This window comes from Botryllus schlosseri, chromosome 2 (genome assembly GCF_051294905.1).
Source record: "Botryllus schlosseri isolate E-star chromosome 2, Bs_hap1, whole genome shotgun sequence".
In the NCBI taxonomy this organism is placed as follows: domain Eukaryota; kingdom Metazoa; phylum Chordata; class Ascidiacea; order Stolidobranchia; family Styelidae; genus Botryllus; species Botryllus schlosseri.
Genome location: NC_137237.1, coordinates 5,602,850 through 5,624,220, shown reverse-complemented (window position 1 = coordinate 5,624,220; position 21,371 = coordinate 5,602,850). Strand labels below are relative to the sequence as shown.

At 40.1% G+C, this 21,371-nt stretch overlaps 1 protein-coding gene across 3 annotated transcripts in view; it reads right to left on the bottom strand.

Annotated features, from left to right (window-relative positions):
* The window catches only part of LOC145433161 (uncharacterized), a 100,310-nt gene that overhangs the window by 22,845 nt on the left and 56,094 nt on the right, over positions 1–21,371 (bottom strand). The window contains exons 7-16 of one of the 3 annotated variants that reach the window (XM_080310118.1): positions 20,176–20,253; positions 17,110–17,151; positions 15,769–15,835; positions 15,659–15,703; positions 15,039–15,143; positions 14,883–14,978; positions 14,697–14,774; positions 14,554–14,628; positions 14,416–14,490; positions 13,271–14,356 (exon numbers count right to left, since the gene is read on the bottom strand). In XM_080310118.1, coding sequence (XP_080166244.1) covers positions 14,287–14,356; positions 14,416–14,490; positions 14,554–14,628; positions 14,697–14,774; positions 14,883–14,978; positions 15,039–15,143; positions 15,659–15,703; positions 15,769–15,835; positions 17,110–17,151; positions 20,176–20,253 — 731 coding nt within the window. In that variant the 3' untranslated portion in view covers positions 13,271–14,286. Of the gene's footprint in view, positions 1–13,270; positions 14,357–14,415; positions 14,491–14,553; positions 14,629–14,696; positions 14,775–14,882; positions 14,979–15,038; positions 15,144–15,658; positions 15,704–15,768; positions 15,836–17,109; positions 17,152–20,175; positions 20,254–21,371 lie in introns of those variants that run through there. The other 2 variants (XM_080310120.1, XM_080310119.1) reach the window with 2 other exon arrangements.

The window sequence follows — 21,371 nt, the reverse complement described above, 5'->3', positions numbered from 1 at the left end:
TTTTCAGCAATGTAGTCACTAACGCAGAAGAGCAAGATACTAGGTTTGGTGTGAACCAGACATGGGATTGTTCCTTCATGGATGTATTCAATTGCGATTTCGATTACTTCTGAATCTCGCGATTACGATTACAGCAAAATCGGGAAGTAGTCGATTACATTGGAAAAGTAATCACGATTACATTTAGTTTGCTTCTTGAAATTTTCTTTGCACACAAATTGGAAGGCAATAGCGTTCACGATGAAAAGGCATCGTGAGAGAACAACTTTCTTTTTTAATCAAACGACGTCATTTTCTGTTTACGTCATAATATGTTCATTGCTCCACTTTATAGTTGACGATTTCTTGCACCAAACGATTTGCATTCCAGCCAGGGCCGTAACCAAACTTACCAAGAGGGTGGGGAGCGAGCTCGAATTGGACACAAAATTATTTCGTAAATCAAAATAAATTATAGAGTATTTTCGAGAGATTTAATTAACTTGAAAATTTTCTTCGCGCTTCGCGATTTAATGCCGCTAAATATCTTTATTTTGAAATGCATACCTCTCCTCCTCAAGAAAAAATATGCATAGTTTATAGAAGTAGGCATTTCAGTGACGGCCATTACCGCACCTCGATACACCAAGACATATGCAGTTTCGGTCAACATGCGACTTCGCGCTAGCAAAGAAAGACTTTGGCCGAAACATTGTGTATATATTCATCGTCTACAACCACGTCGGATGGGCCCGACGAATAACCTGTCCTCCCAATCTGAGTCCTACAGTACAAATGCCCACGGGGCACCTATAGAGTTAAATGGCCCGTGAAAAATCGCAATTTGTGTGTGGGTCTCACGAAAGATTTTCTTTAGTTTTTTTCAGTCTGCCACGTTCGAGTGACTTCAATGTCCAAAATACACAGCGAATCCACATCGCATCAAAAAGTGTCGTCCAGTTGTGGCTAAAAGCCTGGTCGTAAAAGGAGGGGCAGGTGGACTTCGCCCGTCAGAAGTTTGATTGGTCATCTTGTGAGGGCCCTAGACCAACGTTTCGGGTATGAAGTGTTGTTTCGGTCCTGTGATTCTAGCTGCAACCCACGCTAGCCTGGTGTATAAATGGATGGTTATGGTGACAGATCCAAAAGTTTAGGAAAGAATTCGTGCCAGTTTCAAGTAGGGGCATATGATAATAAGATAAAGTGAACATAAAATTCGGCCTGTAATACAGATATTGTGAATTGCCATTGCAAGTAACGGCAAATAACGAATCGGTTATGATGTATATCACCAGCCATTGATATTTAATTATTAGGTGGGGAAATCGTCCTGTTCAATTTCCGAGCATAAAATTTCAAATATTTGTTCGGTGTACGTAAATATGCCTACTTCTCGTCGAGCAGCAACAGTCAAACCACATTTAACTAAGCGTAACCAAACATCAATACTATCTATGCGTTACTATTTGGAACAAGGCAAAGTTGTGATTATTATCCTGCTGCGACGTATAGTGGCTTCTCAGAGCATTGATAACCTGATATACGACATGGCGGGTGTTCTTACATTCACACAAAACTTCATGTACATCGAATATCTATTTACTGCGTGTGGATAATTCGTTTGAATGACGAGCAAATCCAATAGTTGTGCATTACAATGGGCAGCAGCATCTGAAAATCCGACGATTTTGCCATCAATAACCTGATTATAATGTCGGACTCTTTATAGTTCAAGAATGTTCACTGTTCAGTTCATGTCATAGTCCTTGAACGAATAAAAAGCAATCGTTCTTTCACACAGAAATCAATTAGATATGTGAAATAGTCGATTATGATTACGATTACTTTGGATTTTTTCAGATGCAATCTATTGCGATTATGATGCTATAATCGTCGTAATCGATTGCGATTACTAATCACGATTACCCCGCGCTCTGTGTGTTAACCTCGAAAATTTAAAGGTTCACATTCACAAACGGGCCTTGGTAGGTTCTGCAGTGTGAACCTTTTTCATATATTACAATTTACTTGCAACCAGTCAATTCAATTTATATAAACAATGCATCGTTGTCTAATGCAGTGGTTCTCAACTTGGGGGGTGTGAAAGCATCTTAAGGGGGGCGCGAAGAAGCGATCAACTGGAAAAATTTTTCGCGCTCGGCGCGATTTACCACTAATTCATGCGTTTTTATACATATATAAACCGAATTTCATATTTTAAATTATCTCATCAATAGTTATAACCTTCCATGCCATCAAACAATCTGTTGGGTTGCTAGCATCCCGGTTGGATTTTGTGATATGACTATAAGGGGGGCGCGAAATTTTTCACTATCATAAAGGGGGGCGTGTCTAAATAAAGGTTGAGAACCACTGGTCTAATGTAAACGATATAGCAGGCGGGATCCATCTTGATTTTATATGTTTATTGTATCAAATCCGTGCGGTCTGGGTGCTGTCTACTGTATAACTTGTTTATAGGGTTATATCGGTAGCACGTATACAAACCAGTTCACACTCTGCTCAATCTCAAGGTAGCAATAGTCAGATTACGAATACATTGTCCTTTCTGGCCTTGACCGTCAAAGCGCGAGCTTATATTTCCTCTTGCAAGTCCTCGTCGAAATTGTTGACAAAGCGACGGAAGATATCGATTTTATGGGATTAATGTAGCATCTGATTGCTACAGTTGATACATTTGATGATGTTTAAAAAGTCAGCATGTGCCTCAGCATTGTGACATAATGTGGCCTGAGTCGTCGCTGGGTATCTTGTATGTCACCTCACCCAAATGCAGGGTTGAAATTAGCAATATGAGCCTAGGACGAAGTTGGGTCATGCTACAAGTTGGCATATCAGGAATCATAATAAGCAATATATGTTGTTGCAGAAGTGGTCAGTAACGAAGTACTTCTACTTTTTCAAAGTACTCAAGTAGTTTCCACTACTTCCGGTAATTGCTCAAGTAGATCTTTTTGTCGCTACTTCTACTTCGTAATATTTTGTGAACTACTTACTTACTTTTCGCTATTTTGAGTTTGTCAAGTAGAATTAGTTTGATCTCCCAATTAGAAAGATAGCCCAAGGAATTTCGGGGCTGTGTTCACGTAGTACCAACATTTAATTTTCATTAAATTCATGTAATACCCAGAATTTTCGTTGCGCTTCGTGCACAGTAGATATGGAGTAACAAAAATGTTTAACGAAAGTATCGCTGAATATAATTTAGATACCGGGTTGCGTGGTTCCTTTCACACCGCATTGTCGCCTATATCAAATATTTCATAACGTTTGAAACTACCGTTTCGTAATAGAGCAATTACCTATTATACCTAGTAGTCCATGACGTGTCCTAATCTGGAAAATTGGACTTTTACTTTGACCTGTTTTAGAATACCACCGTTAAAACTTTCCGGACAAAAGACATGAAATATATTTTCCGCTTTTAGAAGTAGTATTTGTATTTTTCTTTCCATTACGGGTATTATACGTTGAGTTCTAATTATAGTTTCAGTTCTTTTCTCTGGAGAACATACATGTTAAAGTGTAAAAGCAAGTGTAGTAATGCCTTATATTTTCCGAAAATAAAGCTATACACCATGGCATCTTTACGATCTGCCATATCTTTAATTAACGTCTACTAATCGCGCAAAGTGTTGAAGCCGTACCCGACACATCTTCTCCGTATTGCTCTTCGACTGAACTAGGGGCCTTATAATATGGGGGAGGGCGCCATGCCATGATATTTTCTAAAACGGGGTGTTCGAGTAAACAAAGGATTAGTATCGCATTTATATATCAATTATATCATTTACGTCCCATGATGTGGACGACAGCTTATTCTGTCAAAATTCGACACCTCCTGGGATGCATCAATTTGAATCATGCTCTCTACCCCTTCCGCATAACACCATTTGCAGCTTTTGACAGTCCATGGGAACGAATTACGATCGTTTACACAACTACTTACATACTTGAGTAGATTTAAAGTAAGTCAATTCTACTTCTACTTCAAGTAGTTTTAGGTTGCCTAGGAAAGAAGTACTTATACTCGTACTTGAGTAGATTTTGTTTCGTCGCTACTTCTACTTCTACTTGAGTAGTCTTTGTCTTTGAGTCTACTTTGACCACTTCTGGTAGTGTGTACTGTGTATAGTATAACCATTGACCATAGATCTCGAAACACCGTTAGATAAGAAGGGGGCAAAGACATGAGTCTGGCAGATCACGGAATACAAAGAATAAATACGAAAGCAGAGCACACGAGGATATTGGCACTGTATCGTCGGTTCTAGACTCCGCATTACCACTTTTCGAAGAATCGGGCGTTTATTTGGCCTCCTTTTTCTCTGTGTCGCTTAATTACGTATGTTTGTCCATTGTCTAAATTGCTAACGCGCATTCATTTATTGATGTTATGTTTGTGCATAGCCTATACGTTGGTATCCTTTGAATCTGATTCAAATAAGGTTAGTCTATATTGTGTGCATTCTCAGCGCGCTTCTATGTTGTACACGGGGGCAAATAAGTTACACGCTCAGAATGTTTGTTACGGCAATATATCTTGAACATGAAAAATATGCGTTATGTGTATTATACAAAATATTTGCCGGACATTGGGTTCCTCCGGAAATTACCCAGGTGCGCGGGTATTATAGGTGGGCGTGTTACAGGTAGGGAGAAATAGCTGGTGTCAGACTTGCTGAGATTAAACCACACATATCACGGTAACGTTTTCCAACTAGTTTGGCATTCAGTGTTTCTCAAACTGAGGGGCGTGAAAGCATCTGAGAGGGTCGCGAAGCCGCCCGGGAAATATGATATTTCTTGAACTCGAATGAGTTAAATTTGTGGTGAAATTTCCAAATTCCAACAACGAAAATAATTATAAATATATTACGATTTTTAATGCCATAATGGTGTCTACTATCTATCTATTCAACGATGTTACATTTTGACGGATACCGAACTTTGCACCGACCAGAATATCTCTCTGAATTAAGAATAACTCGTGAATGAGTGTAGCTTTCAGCTAATGTATTTGTGGTCTGTCTGTCAAGGATCAGTGAAGAGCAGAGGTGGTCAGTAACGAAGTACTTCTACTTTTTCGAAGTACTCAAATAGTTTTCCTCTACTTCTGGTACTTACTCAAGTAGATCTGATTTTCGCTGCTAATACTTCTACTTCGTAATATTTTGTTATCTACTTACTTACTTTTCGCTATTTTCAGTTTGTCAAGTAGAAGTAGTTGAATTCTCCAATTAGTAAGATAGGCTGAGGAATTTCGGGTCTGTTTTCGGGGAGTATCGACATTTAATTTTCATAAAAGTTGAGTTAAGCCCAGAATTTTCGTCGCGCTTAGCGCGCAGTGACTGCAGGGTATCCAGTATGATTTCACGAAAGTATCGGTGAATATAATTTAGGTAGCGGGTTGGCGTGGTTCCGTTCGCACCGCATTGTCGCCCTTCGCCAAATCAAATATTTAATCACAGTATATATATGGCTTATCATACCGTTTGAAACTTATGTTTCGCAATCTAGCATTTACTTATCATACCGTAATCTAGCTGTACATGGCGTGTCCTAATCTGGAAAGGTGGACTCTGACTTTTTTTAGTTTTAGAGCTGTTTTAGCATACCAACCTTCGAAACTTTCTGGACTAAAGACATTAAATACATTTTCCATTTTTAGATTTAGATTTCACTTTCAATTCCCAGTACCATATATTTTGATTTCTAATTAATATCAGTTCTTTTGTCTGGATAACGTACATCTTGAAGTATAAAAAGAAGTGTAGTAATGCCTTCAATTTCCAGAAATAGAGCTACACAATATAGCATTTTACAGTCCACCATATTTTTTTATTAACGTTTACTAATCACACAAAGTGTTTACACCGCATCCAACACAACATCTCCGTATTGCTCTTCGTCTAAACTACAGGCCTTATAATATGGGGGAGTGCGCAATACCATGATATTTTCTTAAACGTGCTGTTTGTGTAAACAGAGGATTAGTATCGGATTTCCATATCAATACTATCATTTTCATCCCATGATGTGGACGAATGCTTATGCTATCGAAAATTGGATACCTGCTGGTCTGCATCAATATGAATCAAGCTCGTCACCTTTTGGCATAGCTCAATTTGCACCTTTTTATAATCCATGTGAACGAATTAGGATCGTTTTCACAACTACTTACTTACTTGAGTACCATTAAAGTCAGTCATTTCTACTTCTACTTCAAGTAGTTTAGGTTGGTCATGGAAGAAGTACTTCTACTCGTACTTGAGTAGATTTTTCGTCACTACTTCTACTTCTACTTGAGTAGCTTTCTTGACTACTTTGACCACCTCTGGTGAAGAGTGCGACGAAAAGACCAATGTTATGGGCAAATAACACATGTTTTCTTATAAGCTCTGTCATTTGACATGCATAATATGCCTTCTGAATCCGAGAAAAAGGGATTGAAATTGAAGTGACTTATAACGTCGAAGTATAGATGCTCCGAGTACGGTCAATTAGGACACATTTTGTACAATACCACCATTGAGAAATGCATTTAATGGTAGCCCAAAGGTAATTAAATAAATTTTTCTCTTGCCGAACACCTGCGACACGTAGAGAAAAAAATTTTATCCCCTGATGAAGTGCTAAGATTGAATCGCGTGTGGCCCGCGACATTGGTCTTAAATTTAGTTTGTGCTAACTTCAAGTGGAGTAATCGAAAAGATTAGACACCAAAATCGCTAAAATGTCTATATGCTACGTGCTACTGTTGCACATGATAAATTAATTAATTAATTAATTTTTAGCGCTTGGCGCGATTTAACTCCAGCTAATCCATATTGCTCTGTGTTTAGTCCTAGTTTCATATTTGAGAAGTACCTCCACACCCCACACTCCACAGTCATAACATTCCATGCTAGCAAACCAGGGCTGTGGAGTCGGAGTCGGAGTCGGTGGAGTCGGAGTCGGAGTCGGGGTAATTTTCGCTTGATGGAGTCGGAGTCGGAGTTGGAGTCGTGAAAACTATAATAGCTGGAGTCGGAGTCGGAGTCGGAGTCGGTGGGAAAATACTGACTGGAGTCGGAGTCGGAGTTTGTGAGAATGACTATGATTTCGACTCCGACTCCGACTCCAACTTCTCTATCATGAAAACATTTGCTTTCAAAGAATTTTCAATATAATTTTTATGTACCACCAATCACTGTTATCATTAACCATACAGATCAGGTGCGGCCAGCCCGTAGCACGCAGGCCAAATTTGGCAGACGAGAAGGTTAGGTGTGGCCTGCGAGGTAATTCTCGAAATTATTTATGACATCAGGTACAATTGCAAGGCCAACCAAAATTTGGTTAGCATGACCGCGAAATTTGATGATGACTAAAACAACAGTTCTGAGGCATTGACGTATCCAGCGGTCAGCCACATTTATCCCAGATCTTCGTATATGACCATGAAGTAGAATATTTCATAGCAGATTTATTTGACTTGAAATTTTTCTCGGTACTTCGCATGACTTATTGTCACTAGAATTCTTGCATTCAGTATTTGAGCCCCCTCTTGAAAATTATAAATACATATTCTTCACAGAATTGAGTCTAACTATATTCGCAATTAGGAGATACGGCTTCGCTTGTGCACTCGCAGCGAGATCGTCGACAAAACATTTGCACAAAATGATAGAGGCATGTTCACTGATACCGTCGATTTTGCTATGTCTTAACGTCGAATAATCCTGTCCTTGCCAAATGAGCCCAGTGGTATACAGATGCGACCCCCAATGTATGTTAGCGACATATTTATTGATATAGCTATAGCCTAATTCAGTCGTTATCTTCCAAAAAAATTTGGCGCTTCGCGCGACCTGGGCCTGATTGCGCACTGCACAGTTGGATGACATAATGTTATCAATTTTAGAGCGTAGTAATATATGTCTTGTTTGCAATGTTTCATATTTCGGTTCGCTCCTATCGACGACTAAAAAAGGTTATCAACATTCCCGTTGCCCGCGCAATGGTTCGTAAATCTCAGGTGTCCCTTTCGCCGAAAAAGTTGCCCACCCCTGATATAGATAAAAGACATTACTTGCAAATTACAACTCAGTTGCAGAGGGGAAGAAAATCGCAAGATGCGTTTTCGCGATGCAGTCAAAATTGATGCAAATTTTGGAATTATACCATGATACTGTGACAGAGAAAATGCATCGGCTGGTTTTGTAAATTTGTAAAAATATGTAAATATGACCAAACGATGCTTCCCATTTGACAAAATTAAAAATAGTTGTAGTGTAGCTTAGCTGTTTGGGTCGAACAAATGATTAAGAAAGACTGCAAGTCCCAATCCTTGAATACTCGATTAAGTACATGTAGACTAGACATAGGCTATGGTCTTTGACTACTTAACTAAATTCCATTTATGACCAATGTCTATTACTAGTAGTAAGAGTGTTTGTGCTTGTAATCAGGATAGTGTGTAATGACAAAATTAGTAAGTTCAATTTCTTTATTAGTTGCTGAGTCATACACAAGAGCTACACTTGGATTTTTTATCTACATTTTTATTATACAGGATTGGATATCTGCCATATTTGAATGATTCATACATTTCGGGATGTTAGAGAGTCCATGTTATAAAAACTTGAATAAGGAAGGATATTTAGCAAATCTTTATTTCATGTTAATTGCATAGTGGATAATTCGAGCTGTGCCACAATGAAACAATTCAGCATGCCACAGTTAATCATAGGTTTGCATATGTTTAATGGTTGTATGATAGTCATTCAACCGACAATGTGGCATATAATTTTCGAGGTAAATTGGTAATAATGCTGGAGTCGGAGTCGGAGTCGGGAGTCGGAGTCGGTACGTTTAAAGACCCAGGAGTCGGAGTCGGAGTCGGAGTCGGTACGTTTAAAGACTCAGGAGTCGGAGTCGGAGTCGGAGTCGGTATATTGAAAATGTGTGGAGTCGGAGTCGGAGCCGGAGTCGGTGGTAAAATTTACCGACTCCACAGCCCTGTAGCAAACTATGCTTTTGTATTGGAAACAATCTGCAGTTGCTCTTTTTATTTATATTTATATTACGAGGAGGGGTCATGAAAATTTTCACTATCGCACGAAGCAAGGGTGTCTCAAAAATTTTGGGATCCACTGAGTAAGTTGGATTATCTCATTCAATGTATTACGTAGGAGATGTCTTCAGTTACATCAGGCTCCCTGAATGAATACCTTATTTGTAGTAAATCATGTTTCATACAACTGCGTAGAGCAGGCCTGGGCAAAGGGCGGCCCGCGGGCCAAATGCGGCCCTCGCAGCTATTCTGTGTGGCCCGCGAAAGGCTGCTTGCTATTCAAAATATTAAACCTATTTTTTAATGTTGCTGCCTGGATTAAACCATAGGATGTATTAATAACTTACGCCTACCGCAAATTCGTTTACTATCAAGCATGTTCATTAACATGCCGCCATTACGCAGCCTATACGTACCTCACGTGCGTAATCCAGATTCAAAATAAAGTAAATGTAGCAAATTCTGCCGTTACAATTAAAGTCACAAGAAGTCACCAAACCATTTTTTGTTGCCATTGTGACATTACGCAATTCACGGTCTGTGTTTCAAATTGCTACGTGATTCGTTTTCAAATCCCTAATTCGTGGAACAAGTCGATCAGTGCCCGTTATTCCTATGAGTCATCATTACCCATAAAGGATGTCGAAAAAGAAAGCCTTAAGTTGAAATTCAAAGAAGATTCGGAGGGGCAGTCAGGGGCAACCCGTCTTTTTAGTAGTTAGTTCCGAGCAGGTCGCCGTGATTAAGGAGTATAATTTAAGTCGGTTCTATGACAAAAACACGAGAACATACACTTGATCAAGGGACGTCATATTTCGGAAGAGCTGCAAGCTTGGCTCAACAACAAGGCCATTTCGCCAAGCCGCACTCTGCTCGGAAACCAGCGACCAAGACAATAATCTTTATAGCATACCCAGATCCGTAACTGCAGCAGTGTTGGGATGACTCGAGTCATGACTTGACTCGAGTCTGACTCGAGTCACCTTTTTCGTATGACTTGACTTTACTCGAGTCACTTTGCTTAAATGACTTGACTTGACTTGACTCGGCGTACAAGAAAAGCGGATTGACTCGTGACTCGGAGCTAAATTCACGAGTCAATTTCAAGTCATCAAGCAATCGATGTCAATAAAATCACTCTATCTTGCACGTGGTCGGATTGTTCGCGAAACGCTGGTGTAACCTGTCAAAGCGACCATTCATTCAATGATCGTGCGTTTTACTGAAACTTCATTGTTCTCTCACAAATAAATTGACCACAAATGAAGTGATCAAAGCATACAGCTTACGCTCTCGTAAACTAGTATAGTAGTTATAGCAAAATGTATAATTCTGTTCTCTGTTCTTATACCTTAGCTAAGCCTCTTGTTTCGTTGAAATTGAATTCGAATATAGTTAATATAGCCATCAACCATTGGCGCAGACTCGAATAGTATCATATCAATTCCAGTGGCGGCTCGTCCTATAGGGCAACTGGGGCATTGCCCCACCTAAAATTCTCTTCAATAACAATTCTTTACCATTTATAGACGCACACCAATCTATATATACCGAAACCACAGCGAAAATCGTATTCTTCTTGTCCTTTCGCTTGTAAATGCCCATATATAGCGAAGTCTCTACGAAAATCGAATTCTCTTCTGTGTTTTTGCTTTGCGAATGCCTAGCCGGGGCATGCCCCGGTAGCGCTCATAACAAGCTTTCACTGTCTATTCTCTCAAAGCCGCGCACAATAAAGAAACGGTAATTTACTCTCTCCTATTCATAAAATGACCGAGCAACCGGGGCAAATTAGCTCTGTGCCCTTAAGGTGTGATGTAACAATCGTATCTATAGCTGAACTCGGTTACCGTCATATGCGTTTAGTCGACCTTTGGTGGTATAGGTCGATTTTGATGGTGTTTCACACCATGAAAACTCTTGAAACTTGGTATGTCATGTCGTGATGGTGGTATTTAACACTGCCCCAAGTTTCAGGGTTTTTACTTAAAGTTTAGGGTAGTAATTCCGTTTCCGAAGTTGAGTGTGTGCTGATCCTTCATGTATCGCAAACAGATTTTACTCAAAAGCTGGTATTGGTATCCAATCCATTGATTTTGACGATGTTCAATACTGAGATCGGTTATGACATTTGGCACGGTAAGTCTTAACGTTAGTATCGAACGCTGTACCAAGTGTAAAGTTTGTCACTGAACTGTGTTAGTGGTAATTTCGTTTCCTAATTCGAGTGAGAGCTGACTCTCATTTATCGCTAACAGATTATACGCAAAGCCGGTATTGGTCTCTATTGATTTTAACGATGCTCCTTACCCAGATCCGTCATAAGCTTTTGAACAGTATGTCTTGATTTTTATATCGAACGCTATGCCAAGTCTCAAGGTTGACACTCAATGATTAGGGCAGTAATTTCGTTATCAAGGTCGAGCATGGTAGAGATGCGCTCCGATCTGATCTGACACTTTAGCCTTCAACGCATTGCGGATATCACGCAAAAGCCGTTGTATCTGCGGTAACGTTAACTGAGATGATGATATCATTCTCAGATTCCATTCAAATATTTACTTTGATATTATATCCTCCAATGTCAATTTCACCGTGAAATTGTGGCCGTCAAGCCATTTGCTTACAACCCCCTCAAGCGCGATAGCTATTTAGTTTTCGATGGCGGCTAACAGCTGATCACTTGATCAGCCTATTCCTCAGTAAATTTTACGCAAAATTCGGTGTTGGTCTGTTCGCATTAATTTTGACAGTGCGCCATACCGAAAAGGGCCATGATGACACTTCTCGATGATGTCATGTAACAGTGTACTAAGTTTAAGGCTTTCATCCACGTATTTATTCGGTAATATATATATTCCAAAGGCGATTTCGCAGCAGACCTATAGACAGTAATAAAGCCGTATGTGTCGTGTTACAGTCTCCAGTTTCAAGGCCAAAATCTTCTATGCTGTACCGAGACCGAATTTCCGAGGCTGCTATTCTTAGTTCTTCAGAATGATGTTTTGGATTCAATATGACAGGCCCAATCTATGAGATAACAATTGCGTATCTGTCCGAACTCGTTGACCTTTCCAATTAGACTTACGCTATCTCCCGAGTTATAGTCATTTCCATTTCTGCAGATAATTAGTCAGGCCTAGTGCGAACATGAATCGTGTTGAATCTTTTTTCCGTACGCCGTTTACGCAGTTCCCATACTTCAAGTCACAGCTCACCGGCGGACCTCTCGAGTCTCGTGGCACATATACGTTAAAATCACTGTTGCCGGGAAATTCATGTTACCGTACCATCATTAAGTTACTTGTTTACGTTGGAAAACGCGATTGTGACGTCATCTTGATAAAAAGTCGCTTGCAGCCCTTGCCCCACCACCCGATATTGTCACGAGCCGCCACTGATCAATTCGTAAATTGGTAATGTATTGCATCTTATGAATTCGTTTCTCTATAGTCTCTATATTGGCTGGAAACTAAATTGAGGCTATGTAATTACTTCCGTGGTTTAGCATTTCTATGTATATATGAGAGCGATATATCGTCTTCTTGCTTGTATATTCAACTCCATATTCGTTCATCGGTTCAGAATCAATGACCACGCAGTCTGTATTTCAGACAGCTAGCAAAATGCAATGATGTAATCATGCCTCATACTTCGAAAAGGCAACTTGACTTGAATTGTGACTTGACTCGTGACTTGACTTGACTTGACTCGACTTGACTCGAGTCACCTCCAAAAATCGAGTGACTTGTCTTGACTCGAGTCACCTTCGAAAATCGATTGACTTGACTTGACTTGACTTGAGTCAAAATGTGCGATGACTCGAAATGACTCGTGACGCGAAGGTAGTGACTTGATCCCAACACTGAACTGCAGCTCTCCAAACCCCCAATTAGAGGGGCAGAGCCCGAAGGTGGCCCGAAATTATATCGTGAATGAACATAAATTATATAGTATCTCTTTGAAAATTTATGCAACTTCTTTCAAATTTAGAAAGCAACGATTTATAGAATTGAGCATTTCGGTGTCAGCTATTACCGCGCCACGACGCACCAATACATATGAAGTTTAGGCCAACACGGGACACCGAGAAGGCACTGCAAATGCAACTGCTGATCAAATTGACTAAGTAAGGGGAAAATAAGTTCGACAGCGAGAAAACCTTGGTCGTAAAGCACTGCCCTTATGTTGACCGAAAACCAAGATGTCCAATTGTCGATGAATCAGAAGTTCTTGTTTGCAAACGGACATTGTTAGATTCTAACCTGAGAACCCATAGGTAGGTTGAAAGAAATTTCCGTGATCTCTACATCCGCGATCGAAGTTCCTCGAATTTCAATTTACTCGTTATTTCACGGTGGTAAAAAAGTAAATTTAAATGTTGTTGTTTGATATTCATGGTGTTTCGACTACATTGGTAATTTTACACCATGTCGATATTCTCGATTATGATTCCGTATTTTACCGACTTGTATCACGGCCCAGTTCTAGCCATGTTAAGACACCACTTACGCCGATCAGCTGGCGAGTAGGACCCTAGATAAACCTCCAACACTTGGGGAGGAATTTTCGAGCCGACTCCGTCCGGATTCGCACCCGGAACTCTTTACATAAACTGAGATCAATCTTGCGTCGTAGAAAAGGACTTTTCCAGACGATAAAAAATGGTGTCATTTCGAAAAAATAAATCCGGATTCTGGCAAATTTCAAAAAGCTAGTTCAAGAATGGAACATATGTCAACCTTACTAAATATACACATATATGTATACACTTCTATTTCTACAGTATAAAATGTATTCAGGGAAGTTAATTGATTAATTAAATTAATTGAAATGTTACAATCCGGATTTCGGATGAAGTCATTGTGACACCATAATATTGTGGAACGGCACAATGACAATGTGGTAATATTGCGCTTTTGATAACTACTGTACGTTGATCCTTAAGTATTGTACACGTTCACAGTTGCATCCTTACAAAAAAGTAGTCTTTCAAATTAATATTAACAGGTTCGCGCTCATAGCGAAGGGTATATTAAAGTCCGCCCTCAAACGAACCAAAATCTATCTAGAGATTGCAATTTAATCTATCTGAAAACGACTGTCGTATAGTTCCCTCATTCCTATCAAATAAACTCAAATAAATCTTGATGTATACGCGCTTCATAAATATTCCAGTTCACAATTGTCAACTGACTTCCTCTGTTCGGACAAGTTCGGGTGACTCGTTATTGACTAGTCGACTTCTGCGGCTTGTTTGGTCGCGCGTACAAATCCTCCGTATTAGGCAGGTTGATTCTGAATGTAAAGCAAAAGGACTTATTTGAGTTCACGTGTAAAGAGAAGTGTCAGGTTACTCGAAGTAATCATTCGATCGTCCATCGGTTTCCGATTCTACAGGATCCCCAGTTACATTGGATTTCTCCTCAGACCTAAAATGTGTAGGCTACTTCCGTTATAAGTTGAGTAACTATCGAATTTTTTCAATCGCTAACCGTGTGCAGTCATCGTCATCATCGGCAGTAGAATCCTTGTTGTCTTCTCGGGATGCGACAGTCGGCTCTTTAATCCTGAAATACGTAAGCATTCCGTACTTGCGAACATTGTGGTTACCCTTCATAAAAACATCTTCAATTACTCAGCATATGGGTCGTCTTTATTAGCTGTATTTTCGTTTGTGTTTGCGGTCCATGGTTTTCCAGTTACTTCGTTTAACCTTCGTTCACAAAAACAAATGTATTCCAAATATGCAGGTAACATTACGTCGTTATTATAATATTTTCCTAAATATTCAATTCTAGAGGAGAAACGGAACATGGATTACTTGTTATATAATCCGTCCCCGTCAGACGGTATGGGAACTGTGTCCAATTTCAAAGTGTGATATTCTCCAGACTTCGCGATCGCATCGTCAATGAATCTGTTAAGATTTAAACAAAGATTTTCGTTTCCAATTTGTCCTGGTCTGGTATATAGTTACTCATATGGCGCGACGGGATGTTCGGATTTACGCGGCAGACTATAGCTATCATTGCATTGACCTGTTGTAGATTCCAGTGCAACAGTGTCATAGAGCACGATGTTCCTGCAAAGTAAAGTATATGGAATGTTTCATGCCCACGGCACTATCTCCAAATCCCTAATGTTGTCGTTCTTCAATTGTCATGTGTAAACTGTAGTGTAGAGTCTCTATCTAGATACGTATGTGGAATCTGACATTTTAAGGAAACATATTAGTGCGTTCCTTCCTGGTATAGGGTACCCATGGGCAGTGGGCAAACTGTGGGTATAACTGTAGTTGAAAGATATTTGAATTGATACGTACGAATGGCTCACATTCCATAACTCATGTACTCGATATCGTTGCTATTTTCAATTAGCTATCATTTCAGTGACAGACAGCGCTAAATCACTATATTTATGTAAAGAAGTCCGATCAAGCATACCGAATGTGGATGAACTAAGCAATTATAGAGTAGTAACATTCCACTAAATTTATTTTTAATTATTTTGTTAGTAATAATGGTAACTGCTACGGCCACATCTGGGAAAGACTATGATCATCTATACTGAAACCAGAACTCAAGAATTTGTTTTTACTTTTCGGTCGCACTTCCTGTTACCTCTTCACTGAGTGAGCGGCGTCTGTAAAATAAAAGTCTCGTCATACACATCATTACATATATAGCGGCAGCAAATCTCTACATTACCGGAAATATAAGAAAACCACCAATGCCACCAGTAGCGCCACCATTATGACCGGAATTATTATAACAACTGAAAATAAAATTAGAATATATTATTATTAGTATTGTAAAACTATTGGGGTCGGTTATCTCTCATAAGGGACTGTTCGGAGAAGCGAGTAGCGCAGTCTGCAGAGCGACATCACCACGACTCGAATAGTTGTTGGTTCGAGTCTCGGCTCTACCAAGTTTCTTTGTTTCAGAGGTTTCTCTGGTCGCCTCATCGCTGACTTAACTGCCGTAGCAGTGTTTCCAAAGCCCGGAGTGAAGGGCCGAGCCCAAAGTATGAGCGCATGGAATTCGTGCGAAACATTACAAAGGCCTGATGAAATGAAATTAATTAAATTAAAGCCGTGGAGCAAATGACCTTATATATGTGTGTGTGTGTGTGTGTGTGTGTGTGTGTGTGTGTGAATAAAAACAAAACATGAAAAGGAACTGGAGCGTCACGGTCTGTGATTACCATAGAAAAGGGTATGCTGGTTGTTCTATCGCAATTATATCGATTCAGGGATGATACTGCTTTGATCTTTTGTGTGGGGAGCATACTGACATCGTGTTCCTGCATCATAACTCCGTTACGGTACACAGAATACAGCATAAATATGTTCATGAGCAAGTTGAAATGATAAAATAAAAGCATTTGGTCCTACAGATAGGTGATTCAGATCTCCTCATTCCACTTTATGACGTAAAACTTTCGTCAGATCGCCTCGCGTTCATACACATGGTATTGTTACGTGATAGATGTGTGGTATCAGCTCCAACTTCATCGTAGAACTAATAGCGCAATTTACAAATTGCGAGATCTTTCTATTGTAATTTGACGATAATTATCCGAGAATATATCCTGTGCAAATATAACTATTTGTTTCGAAGATGGGTGCTGCTCCTGAAAGGAACGGGATCTGTCACTTTATCGCAATAAATTATACGTCTCTTCATCTTCTTCTGAAGCCCATTCTAATGAGGGTGATTATGGTTTTGTTATGTGAATTCTATACGGGGCGGGCAACTGAGCACACATCGGTATAGCGTGGAGCTGTGACAATGGTTTATCGCTGATTCGCATCTTCATCGTCGGAGTACCTCGACCGTGCAGACGAAAATGTACCATCTTCCCTCCAATCAATCCTGCGACCAAAGTTGGGGTCGCATAACATTTCTCAATAGGTTACAACTTGATTTTGCATGACACAAACTTCGTATCTTCTATCAATTGCACATTGCAACACGCTACTATTGTACCTAAAGTATGCTATGCACATTTGAGATAGAATGGGTGATATTTGGATGTGATCATACCTATATTTGTTGCTTCTGAAGTTCCGAGTGTTTCGTCGGCATCTATAAAATATATGACCGTTACACCGCTGGCACACGACAACTCATGTCGGAAACAGGTATATAATCGCTAGTTCGTTTATGCGTCTCACATGATTGGCACTTATCGATTGCGTCTGCAGGAGAGTCGATTGCGTTCAATTTTGACGTCATGAAATCAATCTTAGAAGGTGCTGATTCCTACATTGAGCTAAACGAGAATACACTATTGCTAATATTCTTCGGTCATCTTACAAGGCTACGCATGTAATCCGACATTCGTATATGTTTATTTTGTATAAAATGTATTTAGCATAGGTAGCCTACATAAGATGTCGTTTTCTTGACTTTCTCGTTTATAACGAGGCCAAGCTATTAATAGCTTTCGATGAACACCAGTATCTACAGCTTTTCATGCAGTTTGACCTTTAGCACAAAAGTTTTAAAAAAATTCCAATTTATAGCAGTGGCAATAGAACGATCCCTCATTCATCAAGCTTTGATGAAGGTAGATCAGTGGTTCTCAACCGCCAGTCCGCGGACCAGTGCCGGTCCGTGACGACTTTCCTGCCGGTCTGCCAGGTGACATTATAGGTCTGGAAAATTGTTCGATTCGACTTGAAGTTCAAGCAGTGTCCTTTGACGTCATGCGAGCGATAAGCATGAGCTGACTCGCTAAACCACGCAGTTTGCACGATCATTCGTTTTCTATTCATTCATTTTGTACAGGACCGTAACTGCCGCGCTTTGCCCGATTTCGTGACACGACATGTTTTGATTATTTGAGGACCCTTACTCCGATAAATACGCATGATTTATAGAAATAGGCATGGAACGAATTAATTATTGCAATAGGCCCGTCAAAATACGCTTAATTATAAATTACGTGCCATAAATTCTCCAAGACGACACCTCACTCTGATTTACCGGAAAATCTGATAATTCTGAGAGAATCAAAATTTATAGCAAAATATATGCAATTACCAATATTATTGACCGATTCAGTCATGAATTATAGAAAATTTTCGCGCCTCGCGTGTTTAGGCTACACAAACTCCTCTGCCTACACTGAGTAGAATGAACGTGCTCACAAGTACTGATTAAGACGTCCATCCAACTGTGGGGTCTGGGGGCCCAAGACCAAGGTTTTAAGGGGACTGGGAAGACAAAGTGCTATTTCGACCCCTATTTTGTCGATGGCCAGGTAGGCTATAGCTGTAGTCAGCTGTTTTCGTGCGGCGCATTGTTTTCGTAGTAGCCAGAGTACCCAACGTCTGGTGGTAGTGGGAAATGAGCAAATTAGCTCGATAAGGTGCCTAAATGCTTCTTCTCTCGATATTGCCGAAGAGAAGAATATTTTTCGAGTTAGCATGGTCGGTTAAATCCACGACCTTCGGCGCGAAAGACTTTAAACGACTCTCTGCGGTAGCACGTTTATCTGTCAAAGCAATTTTACCTCGACTCAGCAGACTCACTACCGTAAAATCGCATCGATGCCTTTATGAATATAACTAATAACGATTAAAACCCTCCAAATGTCATTCTCTAGAACCATATACATGCAAAAACGGTTGCATACTTGGCATTTGGGTTTGATTTCAATTTTTTGAAAGTCCACCGGTCCGCGAGTTGAAAAACGTTTGAGCTGGATAACATCAGGAACTGGGTGATCTTGGCTATAACGCAACCTTACAGGCAATTGACCAGGTGGCTCTAATATATTACCCTAGGTTGCAACATATCAAGCACTATAGTCTCGCAATTGCGCACTGTATACTGCAGTGGTTCGGTATGTCAGATCACGAAAACAGGCCTTTTATTGGCATTTGAATTTGTAGCAATGAAGCAATTTCCAACCATCTACTGCAAAAAGGGAAGTCATAGCATATCCGATGTATATAATAACTTGATACTTATATATAGCAGTGTTGGGATGACTCGAGTCAGACTCGAGTCACCTTTTTCGTATGACTTGACTTGACTCGAGTCACTTTGCAAAAATAACTTGACTTGGCTTGACTCGGCGTTTTAGAAATGCGGATTGACTCGTGTCTCGGAGCAAAATTTTACGAGTCAATTTCAAATCATCAAGTAATCGGTGTCGATAACAATCGCTGTATTCTTTACAAATAGTCGGATTGTTTTCGATAGGCTGGTGTGGCTTGTGAGAGTGACAAATCACATTCATTCAATGATTTTGCGTTTTACTGAACCTCCATTGGTCTATCACAAACACATTGACCTCTTAGAGCGTCCGTTTTCGCAGTAGTAAAGTAATATAACAAGGTATCGATCTCTGTTCTATAGACTGGTCAGTGGCCATTAGGGTTAGGTGATCACTTGTGTGATCTAAATCAATATTAAATATACTTTACAAGTTTATATTACTGTAGTCAAGCATTGGCGCAGCTTAAATTGTATACCGTGGATATGTAGTGGGATAATGTATCATATCAATTCGTTTCCCCTGCCTGCGGTTTCGTATTCTATTCTCTATTTTGGCGGATAGGGTACTACGCATTCGTGAGATGCACAACGCCTATTTGCAACTTAATTTAACCTCTATAAGTCTATATTCATCCCTCGATTTATAATGAATAGCGAACCGATCTGAATATCAAACAGCTAGCAAAATGCAATGACTTAATCATGCCTCGTGTTTCGAAAATACAACTTGACTCTTGACTCGTCTTGACTTGACTCGACTTGACTAGAGTCACCTCCAAAAATCGAGTGACTTGACTCGACTCGAGTCACTTTCCAAAATCGATTGACTTGACTCGAGTCAAAATATACAATGACTCGAGATGACTTGTGACTCGGAGGTAGTGACTTGATCCCAACACTGACCGACGGTTTGAACACAATGACGTTCAATCAAGATATATTTCATATTTGTCTTCGATGTTGTCCCATTTGTCACATATTGTTGGTGGTAGTGCGACGTGCTTACACACGCACACACACAAGAAGCTGCTATACATATATAATATATGTATACCTAATATTTTTCATCGTGACTAATTTAAGGAATACATATAATAATACCTGCGGGTGTCGATAAAGCAGTAAACGTTTCCAACGGATCAGTAGTATACAAATCAACTGTCGTACTCTTGGAAATATCTGAGAGCGAAAGTGAGAATGGTGAAATGTTCCAAAATTGTTTGAAGGTCTTTTCCGCGCCACAACTTTTTCGAATTCATCGCCTAGTTGCGCATAATACTTATTGCCTGGCACCGTTCAAAATTGCATATTAGAGGGTTATCATATATTTTGGAATCGGAAGACGAGGACACTTTTAACAAATCAAAAAAGTTAGTTGATCAAGACTGAAAACAGCCGATTTTTCTATTTTTTGCTGGAAGATTTGAGGTGTTGACTAAAAAAGGTCTTCATTTTCGTTTAACTCCCGATTTACCCACTTTTAGCTTAAATTTAGTGATGTTGAATAAGAAAAAAGGTCGTCACTTTCAATCGACTCCCGAATGACCCGCTCAAACGTCAGTATTAGCAATTTAGCGTCATTTATGCCGATTTTCAGTCGAACCTATCCATTATCTTAGCTGTAAACGCTCTAAAGCAGTGGTTCTTAACCTTTTTTCTTCCAGCGCCCCCTTTAAGAAATTTCAAGAACCCAGCGCCCCCCACATACTTTAAAGATTGTACTAAAAGTATGGGATAAGGTCGAAGTCCGATCGGTCTTTTCTGGTGTGGATTTTACTATTGGAAATATTTCACACTTGAATCGTGTCCAATGACCACTCGACTAATAAACGTTATAATCGTTTTATGTACAATATTCATGATCAAATTAAGGTTATTGTAACAACAACCATCTGGTGCGGGCTCGGGCTCATATACCGTCTGGTTCGAACCCAATGCATAGTCTACACATGCCCAGCAAACACTCGACGTCCAGTTGACTTCCGGTGGAATAGCAGGCCGGACATCCGGTTACTTCCTGCCGTTACCTCCCTGGATTGGATTTGTCGACAACTAGAGACGTCCTGTCTGCCCTCTGAGTACGTCCACAATGACATGCTGTGGACATGAAGCGACTCCTCACGGACGCGTCTGGCCTAGCCTGGACGTCACGTGGTTCCCTATGGACGCGCCTGACGTACTGTGTACATGACGCCACTCCCTAATGGACGCGCCTGGCCTACTGTGTACGTGGCGCCACTCCCTATGGAAGTGTCATTCGCCCTCTTTCTCGACTCCATACCTGGTTCAACGCCTAA